We start from the raw sequence: 12,347 nt of genomic DNA, 5'->3' as shown, positions 1-12,347 counted from the left end.
TATATAGAAGTGCCAAAGGCGGTTTCTTTTAGTATTCACTGTGCTCTTCTTTAATTAGTTGTTTTTACTTAGCCACGATCTAAGCATAGCTAACTGACTCAATACTGGTGGCTCCAGACCCAAATACTTAAAATGTCTACATTAAGAAAAGATTAATTTTCAAGGGGGCTGGCTACAACAGATCCTATTAAAATTCCTATGAGTTTGTGAATAATCAGCAGTTCCATAAAAGTGACCCCTCTTAAAGTGTAAAGATTTAGTTATAGATTGTCAGGTTTCAAAATATTGAATACACATCTTGGTGTATAAGGTTTAAGGTGAAGCAGGGCCATTCTTGTGTAATAACTTCTCATTCATTCTTCAACAATGTGAGATTTCTCAGAGAATTGAAACCCAGCATTTTTTAAAAAATTCATTAAAGGATGGAACTTCTACAGGATTACATACAGCACAGTAACTGCAGTCTAGCTCAAATCCATTTCCAACCTGAAAACCTATTTCTACTTTCTCTGCATTACCTAGCTTCTACCCCAGGTCTAGTAGGCGGTTTTCCTGGTGGCGGCCGAGGAAAGAACTGAGATGAAGTTGAACCGGTGACTTGATCAGTGGTTGCCCAGGACACTGGCCTTGGAATCTTGCTTTTTCTAGACTGAGGACTGCTTGGAGATAAAGAGCTATCTTCATTCTGCTTGCTGAAATGAGAGTCCAGTGTCAATCTAGAAAATGAAGCTAAGACATCATCCTCAGAAAATGGTACTGGAGCAGCAGCCATTTTTTCCTCCAGTGACTTATCAGAGGCACTTGAGAGGTCACCAAGGAAAGATTTGAGCTGTCTCTTTTCCATAAGTAATTTCACCAAGTCTGTCTGATGGGCCTTTTTTAGAAGCAGCTTTTCCTTTGCTGAAACAGAAGAGGAATCTGACATTGAGTCTATCTCTTGTGCTAAAACTGGGATTCGGCTCTGCCTGAATACAAAAGGAGACTTAACTGAGTCCTTCTTGGATCGGTAAGAATTCTCATTTTCTGAAATGCAGTGGAATAACTCTCCATTTCTGGGAGAATTTTTCTCTTTTTTGTTCTCCTGCTGCAAAAAAGTAGTAAGGGCCACTTGGTGGCATTTCAAGTCTTGGCTATGGACTTCTTCTTTATCAGAATGAAAACCATTTTCCTGAACAGTTGCTATTTTGGTTGCCTGTTTATTAACATGAGCATTAGTAATTCTTGAGGGAGACAATTCTGATGCTTTAGGTGCTATTGACTTCATACCCTCATCTTGATTTGGCACCAAACAGACGGGCCTTGGCTTCGATTCTTCAGCAGCTTCAGTATTTGTTAGAGGTTCTTCCTCTGCAGATTTTGAGTTTCCTGGCAAAGAAGAATTCTGCTCTTTGCTTAGCATTTCAATGCCATCCTCAGAAATCACTGGAAGCCTTTCTTCCTCAGTCTCCCCTAAAGGAATATTTTCAAGTTCATTCTCTTCCTGTATCCCACTGTGTTGTTCAAGTAGGTCCTTTTGGCCACAGTCCAGGACATTCACACTTTCTTTGACAAGTCCTTCTCTATCAAGCACCTCTTGGCTGATATTAAGTACCAAATCTGGTCTGCTGGCACAAGCTGGAATTGCATCTTCTGTCACAACCAAACCTGGCAAACTTTCCTTTGGAGAGGAAAGTTCCACAGTGTGTTCCACAGACTGACCATCCTGCTCTCTTCTCTCCAGCTGGTGGCCATAGTGAAAGCTCTCCGAAGCAGACTGTGTGGATGCCACTGAAGGTCTGGGTATTGTTATCTGCATTGGAAAATTAAAGAAAAAGATAAGGAACTTGGCAATGTTATATGGATAACACTCTTAAAATAAAGAGTGTTGTTTAAATCAAAATGCTTTTGATTCCACATCAAGATACATTACATAATGATTCCTATGAATTGCAATGTTCAAATAATACCTAACTTCAGAACATACATGTAGATAAATAGGAAAAAAAAAGTCAATCATCCCATTACAGAAATATGTAACAGGTAAAAACAAGCATGTCAGTAAAAAGTGCTGCAATTACCAAGTAAGCCCCCTGGAAATGAGATCCAACCAAACAGGTAGGTTTTTTATTTATTTTACATTAGTTTGAATACTCTTAGAATAAGTTGTATATAAATGTAAGATCTTTAACAAGTACACAACAATATTTCTAGACAAGTGCAGAAGACAACACCATGATGTTTAGATTCAGAAATTCCATACCCATAATACCTACATTTTTGTCCAGAAAAAACTTTCAGAGTATCTCAGTTTTAGTTATTACTTTCCCTACTGAAGCTTATGCCTAGTTTCAATTAAGCAACCTCGTAAGGATATTTCCTTACCTAAGGTCATTAAGAGATTTACAAACTAAATATTCACACATCTAAATCCCCTAATGGGTCTAATCCAACAGATACGCATAAAGCGTTCCTAGAACTTCTATACTTTACTGAGTCATAAACTCTTTAAAAAACAGTTGGTTATGATGAGTGCTGTCTTTAGTACACAGCTTAATTGTTACAGCACATGTCCAGGAAACGGAAAACCTGCATTCATGTCTCTCCCCACTTGAGGGACATAAGTCCACTTCCCCTAGTGCCCATCAAGTAGGAATGGAGTTGCTCTTCACCTTTCCCATTGAAGACAGGCCACTGCACAGACAGAAATGCAAGAGTCAAAAGGTCACAGTGTGAGAGAGCACACACAAAAGGGAAAGGAGTTTTATCTCTATGGACATGGAAGGAATGCACTCTCATGTGAAGAGGAATCCCAGATTCTGGTTTATACATACTATATGGGGTCATTTGGTATAAAGAGTATAAAAAAAAAAATCAAGAGGCTACCCGTAGATCTTTCCCTACATAGACAAAGAGTTCAGCTCCTTTTTAATTTCTATTCTTTATCCTCAAAAATTTGACACATTTTGAGTGTGTATTCAACAGAAAGTTGAGTCTGGAAAAACTGGAGTCTGGGTTTGGTTAAAAACAGTTTCTTGATTCAATAATGGTAGAAGACACAACTAGTGGTAGTCTATTTCTAGTGTTGCTAGGATTCTTGCTCTGTTAGAAGACATTCCACTTTGTTGCAGAAATTATACATGGTACTGAGCTTAATGGGCTTTTGTTAGAGATAGTACCTTGCTACTACTGAGTGGCAGAAACCAAGCTCATCTGTCAGGACCCATGTATTGGGCTTGCATGGCCAGGTTTTGACAGTGGGAGGGCTACAGGGGTGGTTTCTGTGAGAAGCTTCTGGGAGGGCTACAGGGGTGGTTTCTGTGAGAAGCTTCTGGAAGCTTCCCCCATGTCCAACAGAGCCAATGTCAGACAGCTCTGAGACAGACCCACCACTGGCCAAGGCTGGGCCAATCAGAAATGGTGGTAACACCTCTGTGATAATATACTTAAGAAGAAAAAAAAAAAGTTATTGCGCAGATTTGCAACCAGAGAAGAGCAGAGTGAGAACATGGGAACAACAAAGTATACACCAAGGTCAGCGAAGAAGGAGGGGCAGGAGGTGCTCCAGGCACCGGAGCTGAGGTTCCCCTGCAGCCCATGGTGCAGCCCATGGTGGAGCAGCTGTGTCCCTGCAGCCCGTGGGGGATCACAGGGATACAGAGATCCACCTGTACCCTGTGGAGGAGACCCAAGCTGGAGCAGGCACCTGGCAGGAACCTGCTGACCAGTGGGGAGAAGAACTCATGATGGAGAAAGTTTTCCTGATAGGACTTGTGACCCTGTGGGGGACACACATTGGAGCAGGCTGTGCCTGAAGGACTGTATCCCATGGAAGAGTGATCCACCCTGGAGCAGTTAATGGAGAACTGTTGCCTGTGGGATGGACTCAGGTTAGAGAAGTTCATGAAGGACTGTCTCCCATGGGAGGGACCCCACGCTGGAACAGGGGAAGGACTCTTCTCCCTGAGCAGCAGCAGGAACAACCTGTGATGAACTGACCATAACCCCCATTCCCCAACTCCCTGCACCATTGGGGGGGCAGGAGGCAGAGCCCGGGAAGGAAGGAGGGGTGACAGGAAGGTGTTTTTAAGATTTATTTTATTTCTCATTATCCTGCTCTGATTCTGTCAGTAACACATTCAATTAATATCCTCATTTCAAGTCTGTTTTGCCCGTGATGGTATTTGGTGAGTGATCTCTCCTGGACCTTATCTCAAACCATGAACCCTTTGTTATATTTCCTCTCTCCTGTCCAGTTGCAGAGGAAAGTGATAGAGCAGCTTTGGTGGGTGCATAAAAATTTATACTGTGTACTCAACGTTTACAAATACAGAACAACTCTCCAAAATAAGAAATGAGAACTGACACTGAAGGAGATATCCTCAGATCTCCCATGAGTGTACAATAGCTTCATCGACACTGATTTCTGTGGGATTTCTGCATTTTCTTCGTATGTCTATATAACAAAATTTCCATCATTATAGGTGCATATTTACCACAATAAAACACAAATATTGAATAGATATTATAACAGCGCATTAGAACAAAACATGAAACGCTTATCACAGACATAAAGCTGAATTAAAGAGAGGATCATTATTTCTGTTAAAGAAATTACTTCTATACCATATAATGTATTCCAAACCTCTCTAATTCATCTAATGAAGTTTTTGGACCCTAACTGAAAAATGGGAATCATATTTTTGAGAAATTTGGAATGATTAGCTGTTAGGCTACAGAAAGTCATATTTTTCACCAGGGAGGGGAAAAAAGAAAAAAAAGAGTAGAACTGTAAGATAACTGAATACTTGTTTCCCTAAGGTGTTTGTAGCCCCAAGTTGAGACTGATAGAAATGGAGGGTAGGACTCCAAACCAAACCCAAAAAAACCCCATTGAGAACTGCAGCAAGAGTCTACTTTTTGTCTCTCTGATGAATTCTTTGCAAGTTTGGGCCAATACAGTCATCCATGTTTGCTGAATTAAAATGGTACATTAAGAAACAATGTGCAGTTACTTAGTTTTGGCAAAACAGTCCTCCTCATCTCTTATTCTCAGTCCAGGTTCTTTCCTCTGAAAGAAACACTTTTGAGTTTGAGAAGGCTTTCTTACTTCAAAAGCTGTCTTTTGAAAGAATCCAAGAACATCAGTTCAGCTACAGAAAAAACAGAGGAAGTAGAATTTTTTTTTTTCAAAGCACCTTTCCATGATTAGGTCATTTAGTACCTAAATCTTGAGCATGAAAAAAAAATAGTTTAGCAAGAACTCTGCAAACAGATAAAACTGAAGAAAAAAAAAAAAACAAGAAAAAAGGTCTAGAAAACAGGGCAAGTGTTCCATAGGTATCCATACATCTGTAGGCAGTTGCTCTAAGATAACACATCTCCAAGTTGAAGGACTCATCTTACACTAAATGACTTACTTTCATACGACAGAGGAAGTTATCTTGGCCTGTCAGACAAAAATCATCAGCTCTCTCAGAAATTGTGATCTAAAAGCTGGGTAAAAGTGGGTTCAGGAAATTTTAATGCAATATTGTCCTTGGAATAACAGGTTCAGATTTTGGAGAGATCACTTGGGCCTTTGCTGTCTACTAAGCTCTGCCTTTAGCTTGTTTCGATATCTTATTCTCCAGGGCTGCAGATGCATCTCAAAAGTAAGGAAATGTAAAACATTTCCTTTTCCAAACTTTTCATTCAACAAGCTAGTCTTGTTGCCAATTCAAAAAACCCAGGATTAAAACATCAGAGTTGTCTTACACATATCTGAAAAAGGATGACTTCCCTTAGAATAGAACAGTTCTGGTGTCCTCTCAACTTACAGAGGTAAGACAACCTTAGGTATTTGCTTTCAGGAGGATATTTATCTTCTTGGTACATTTTCAGAAGGGCTGCAATTGCATTTGAATCCTCCTTTGCTCAAATATGTTACATGAAAATTCTCTCTTCCTAGTGACACCTCTCTCATGTCAATTCTTGGTTAGGAAAAACCAGCTCTGATCTGAAATTTATTTACATTTGTCAACACACTTCATATCATTTGCCACATCTGGAGAAAGAATTTTCTAGTCTTTCAGGCGCATCTTGGCCATCAGATGTAACACTTACACCCTAGAAACAGAGGAGTGGGCTTGTTGAACCACCTACAATCAAACAGGCAGGAACTATTTGTGAACATAAAACACTGAACAAATGGAGAAAAGGATACCGAATGACTATTAATAAAGATCCAGTACTACTAAGTAATTCATACTTTCAGAAATGGCTTTTTGAACACATATGTCACTTTCTTGATTTGTGTTCACTAACAAATGAGTTTGTTTTCTCAAATGGCCAATAAACCCCTTATTAAACTTCTCAAAGCCCAAGATTTAGATTATATCCCTGTTAGGCTTGACATTTCAGCCATATGTGCAAGAATTCTAAATTGGCAGCCATGCAGAAGTCCCTTTCATGCAGGGGTTGCTAGAACTTCAGGAGCATCTTTAAGAGATAAACAAAAGAGCAAGGCCAATTTTTAAAAATCTGTGAATCTGTATGAGAAAACAGAACTTGTACAGAACTGAACCCTGTTAAATCATAGATGAGGTTGGAAGGGACCTTAAAGATCCTCTAGTTCCAACTCCCCTGCCATGGGTAGCAATCCAAAGGCTTTCATTTGGAAGAGTTTGGATGTAATAGTCAATTATTGAAGAGATGGAAGAAGCTTGTAGATGATCCTCCTAATGTGTCTTTTAAGATTTCTTTGGGTAAAGCATCATTTATTTGCAGGGCTGGCCACTACAGATAACTTCATGATTCACAATACACAGTGAAGAATGTAAAGTAAAGAGACTGGAAGAAGATTTGAATTCCTTAAAACAATTTAAAACTAAAGTAAATAATCCTGTTGCCTTAATTATCCCATAAATAGTCTTATCACTCTCTTGTTTGTTAAACCTTGAATGACAAGGGTCTAAGGAGGGTTAATCCTGATACATGCAAAATCCAACAATTTAAATAATAATTTAGGCTAAGTCAAGAAGACAGAAATCTCAGGGTTGTTCAATACATACCTAACTACAAAACAAATAATACATGGACTAATATGTAAAATTTAAAAACGCATCATGATCATAAATGATCCTCATACTTTCTTTTCTTCTGCCACTAAACACAATCTTATCCTATGAGATCACTATGGTTAATCATGTCAATTATGTAAAACGCTGAACCCGAGGAACAAAAGATTACAATTCATCTAAGAAGAAAGATGTGGGGAAATCAATTTAAAATACTACCTCTCAGCTCACTATGGTAGTTTATAACACCTATTATTGTAATTCTCATATTTCAACAGGAGTTATGTGATACAACAGATGACTGAAAATGGCTGAGACAACATGTGGAACAATGAATTTGAGGTTCTCCTTTCACTTCAGAATATTTGAATGAAACTATTACCACCACATTCTTGAATCTTTTGGTCTTCCCTAAATTATTTCTTAATTCCTTTCTGTTTTCTCAAATTTGCATTGAACTGAGCTGAGAAATTATACTGCATTTTCTTCAAGAAACTTTACAGGACAGCGAGTGGGATGTTAAGATGGAAAAAGAACAAAACAACAAATACCTCTCAGACATCCTTTATGACATCTGATAAACTTGCCTCCTTTTAAAACTTTGACAGGCTGCAAAAGTAAGGGATAGACCTGCATGACTGCCTCTGTGTACGTATGCAGCGAATTGCAGAGGAATGAAATACTGAGTTTAGGTCTGTGAAGCTGCTAAGTCTGAAAGATTTAAAGGTGTGAATATGGATTATTGTACAATATCAGCAAGTAATCATCTGACCTTTCAGCAATAGTTTCTTCCCTCCACTCATGATGTCTGGGTATTTCTGCAACCATGTCAAGTGCTGTCAGGACTTCAGGCCTCTTAGAGACATGGTGTAGAGATTCATTGTTCTGCTAATCCTTTCATTATTTGTAATTTCTCACATTAATAAACCATCATCATATCACTTGGCATTCTGAAGACACTTTTCCTGACCAGTTTACTTTTCAGAACATCTTTCCTACCTTACTAAAGCTTGTGTATCCAGGGGAACAAACCTCACATATCTTTTTTCCTTTCCCTGCTTCTTTTTTATCTATGGTTAAACTCTATTGCCTACCAGGAGTATGACCAAGGTTAGTATGAGTCTGCAACTTTGGCAATACCAAAAAAAAATACCTCCCTGAATCTTTCCAGTTCACCAGCTTCCTCCTCATACTTCATGAGTTTTAATTTACTTATGTGACTTAATTTCTATTTCCTTGCACAACTTTACATCTCTACAAAGAAATCTGAACTGCAGTTTGTATGAAAAAATAAAGGGCATATTAGCACACTGTCCTGTAATTTAGTGACAGTATCACTCTCACATGAGTGAAACACTACTGTGCTTACATCTCGGAAGACAGCTCACTTAGCTTACTGTTCAGAACAGACCTCCTACTTTTCAATATCTTCCCTACCTACTACTATCATTCCTACTGACTTTTTAGAGTTAATCTTTTGCATCCCTTACAATCCATTTCCAGATTAAATTCACTGCAGGGAAAAAGTTAAATATAATGAATTATATATTTATTAAAGTACATGGGTTGTTTCTACAAATAGACTAATATCAGGATAAACAGGAGAAATATACGGCTGTAAGAAATAGTGTTAAGGAACATCAGACTAGAGATGATTGTAAGCTTTGATACCAAATCCCTTTCAAGAGACCCACATATATGGTACTGCAAGCATTGCAGGCATTTGTAGTAACTGGTAGTCTCCAGTTAAACTTCTTTTGTTAAAATTTTCACATGTGGCAGGCCCTCATCCTAGACTAAAGAAAAGTAACATATGAAGATTTTTTTATATCTACCACAATGGTAGCAGCCTCTTGGGAAGAACCTAACTTAAACCTCACGCTGACTCATTATAGTTTCTATCAGGATAGGGAACAGGAGGCATAACAATTCTGTAAAACCTGAAATCAGAACCCTTTTGCTACAGACAAACCGTGGCTTTAACCATGGCAGCAGTAAAAACACAGACTCCCTGAACAGAGAAAACCTTTTCTCTCATTTCTTTCCAGGGCACATCTATTTGATAATGTGCCATGTCTTAAAAATTAAATTGGACAAGTATATGCATTCCTGATATTTTAAATGCTAAACCAGAGTGTTAACTAGCTGAGTTCGAAGGCAATCTTAACATACGTGACACCTTCAAGCTAACGCCGCTGACAAATTTACAATTATAAAAGGACACTGTAACAAGATAGGAGCATCTTTGGGCTTTTGTTTGTTTATTTGTGGTTCTAAAAGGGACTGTTAAATGTGAAAACCAATGTAAATGTTCATTCTTTTGCTATCACAGACTAGTGAAACCTGCTAAAGTTTGTTCATAAAAAAAGGCAAAACTTACAACATTTACTATCAGGCTCATAAACCTGAAACATCCAGTATGCTTTCTTTCTCTAAATACTCCTCAAATATGTCAAGAAGCCTTACCTTATTCTTCCACAGGTCCCTGAATTCCAGTGAGATGCTTAAAAATCAGGGCAAATTTTTCAATGCATATCAGTATACTATTTCACATTTCGGATATGAATATGAGTGTGATGGTTTGCATTTCCATAACATCTTGTGTGGGAAGATTTCAGAGCATTTTGCAACCAATAATACTTTTTTGCAACCAAAAATACTTTTTTTTAGTGTTTCAACAAGGTAGAAATTCAAGAGAAAAGAAAATATTTGTGCCAACTAATTCAAATTGCTCAATCTGAGAGACACAGATTATGCTCCCCTAACATACTGAATAACTGCAAAATCATTAGATTAAAATTAGCCCCCTTGTACATGTCTCATTAAGCACACTGAAAAAAGAAAACATGTTTGAATGACAGACAAAACTGGAATCCACCTTTGTTAAGGGCTGAATCATATTACAGGGTAGCCAGTTTAGAAGTATTCTGCATGGCTGCCTTGGCTAGAAGAGGTGTTCTCTATCTTCCTGTAGAACTAGAGCTGTGAAACCATAAATATCAAAATCTGAGGTCACTGATTTTGATGATTTCTCAAGATACAGTTACACATTTAGCATTATGTGTACTTAAGCAGCCCTGGCCAGTACTTGCTGTACTTGCATCACCTTTACTGCTGACCTCAAACAACACTCTAAACAGCCCTCTAATGAGCAGAGTTCAGAGACTAACCTGGCTGAAAAATTCAAAGAAAGAAAGAAAAAGATTATGTTTCAAGAGAATCTCCTGTACAATTTGACCATGTTATAAATTAAAAGGATGCTAATATCATTCTGGACATACTCTTCGGATTCTAGTCAAATAATTCTCTCTGGTTTTCAGTCAGCTGTAATGCTGCCACACTCTTTTCTTTATGCTGCAAGTTGAATAACTAAGGAGAGTTGAAGCAAAACACTCTGATTGCCTTCCATAATATATGTATGGCAAGAGAGGAGCTCTCTATCGAAAAATAAATATAGACCTACATCCTAAACCCTCTCTGCACTAGTGAGCAGAGAATATACAGAAATTTCAATACCTCCTCTATCTGACATCAAAGTAAAGGAAGATGGGTTAGAGTTCCTAAGTCCTCATTCATTAAAAAGCTGGAAAGAAAATCACTTTGCTTGATTTTAGAAACAAATCTATAATTTCTTATTTTTAATACATGAAATTAAATTCAACAGCACAGATCGCTTACCTCTGTAATTCATTAGTTATGAATGCTGAACGAAATTGCAGACAGCAGGAAATACATGACAATAAATTCAGTACCAAACACTTATACAGAATGGCATTAGAAATCTTTTTAATATTGAATTGGAGAAAAGCTTTGATTATTAACATGCATATTCATCTTTCATGCTGAGGAACTCCTAACTTGCTAGTACCTAACATTACTGCACTATCAAAAAGAGAAGGACTTGCAAAAGTTTTTGAGTTCTTCAATGAGCCATAAAGTATACAAGGCTTTCAATGTTGGAATGAACTATACAATCACATGCTTGTAGTTTCCATAGCAAATGAAAAACTGGAAGTTAAATTCTAAACAGAGTTAGGACTTCCAAAATCGCAGCTCATAAAAGAACACACCAGTTGTGGACTTACCCAGTAAAAAGAAAGAAGATGCTGAATGCTACATATGTTCACTCCACTAAATAGCAACATCAGTCACATGACAGAAAAGTACATCACTTTGCATCCCCTATTAATATTGCAGCTGTATTCATTTCTTGGGTACTAAGGAAGCCAGAGGAGACCCTCTGCGCCAACTTATTTTCTCTGAGCATTGTGCACAGTTTACTACGTTTGCAATGGATTCTCATTGGAAAACTTAAATTGTAGATATACAGGCAAAAAAAATGTCATTTGGCATCCTGGGATACAAACTAATCCCAAAAAATACTGAAGCTTAACTTTTAATGAGTTGATTTCTTCTAAGTCCTTTTTCCTACTCAACATGACAGTCATCACAAAGACTGTGGTATTTTGGTATCCCATCAAGTTCACAATAATGAGCATTGGGGAGCTACTGTTCATCTGTTTCCATACATCGTGCACAGAACTATTTTCTTTATATTGAACTAAAAAGCAGTCAGGAGTTGCAGCAAAAAAACCCACTGCTTTTTGAGTTAAGAGACAAAATGCTGACATAAGTACACTAGCTACTTTGTTTGCCTTGTTATCACTCACCACTGATCCTATGGAATTTTGAAAGTAACTAATGTTGATGGATTACTTTTAATATCAATACTCCTGTGCATTCTTCACTGAAAAAAGAAAAAAAGTCTTTAATATAGAAATATTTATATTGAAAAATACATTGGAAACAAAAGGCAACACAAAATATAATTAAAATGAAATATTAATGGTAAAATGATGATGATATGTTAGTCTTATGCATTAATGCTATGTCATACTGTTTTACCCAACAATGCAAGCTCATGCTCCTTAGCAAATCTCAGTATTTTTGTGACTAATACACAAATTGCGGTTAACTTTAATTATGATTCCAAGCCTCAATCTTTTTCATATAGAAATGAAACTGGAAATACAAAACTATGAAAACTCCTCTTTCTCTAGTGACGTTTTTTGTTATCTATGATCCCTGATAATTGCCATCTTTGTTTTATATACTGCAAGCAGTGGATCAATTAGTTATTTGTTCATTTCCAAAGTAACAATCCAACTATCTCCAGATCTTTTTTCTCACATTGAAATCATTTAGAGTAGTCCAAATTTCAGTGTGTGTTCCCAATTAAAAAAATCACCTGGTACTGAGTACAGGAACACATTAAAAGAAAGACTTTAATCTTAGTTTTGAAAGAAGCAAAAA

At 37.5% G+C, this 12,347-nt stretch overlaps 1 protein-coding gene across 5 annotated transcripts in view; it reads right to left on the bottom strand.

Moving 5' to 3' along the window:
* The window catches only part of TTBK2 (tau tubulin kinase 2), an 84,998-nt gene that overhangs the window by 8,006 nt on the left and 64,645 nt on the right, over window positions 1-12,347 (bottom strand). For 4 of the 5 annotated variants that reach the window (XM_027748655.2, XM_027748691.2, XM_027748682.2 and 1 more), the window contains one exon: window positions 519-1,789. In XM_027748655.2, coding sequence (XP_027604456.2) covers window positions 519-1,789 — 1,271 coding nt within the window. Of the gene's footprint in view, window positions 1-518; window positions 1,790-11,704; window positions 11,782-12,347 lie in introns of those variants that run through there. The other variant, XR_005566369.1, reaches the window with a different exon arrangement.

The sequence above is a fragment of the Pipra filicauda genome, unplaced genomic scaffold, assembly GCF_003945595.2.
Source record: "Pipra filicauda isolate LSUMZ 115617 unplaced genomic scaffold, ASM394559v2 scaffold6_size6359152_pilon, whole genome shotgun sequence".
In the NCBI taxonomy this organism is placed as follows: Eukaryota; Metazoa; Chordata; class Aves; order Passeriformes; family Pipridae; genus Pipra; species Pipra filicauda.
This window is presented reverse-complemented; position numbering and strand designations above follow the sequence as displayed.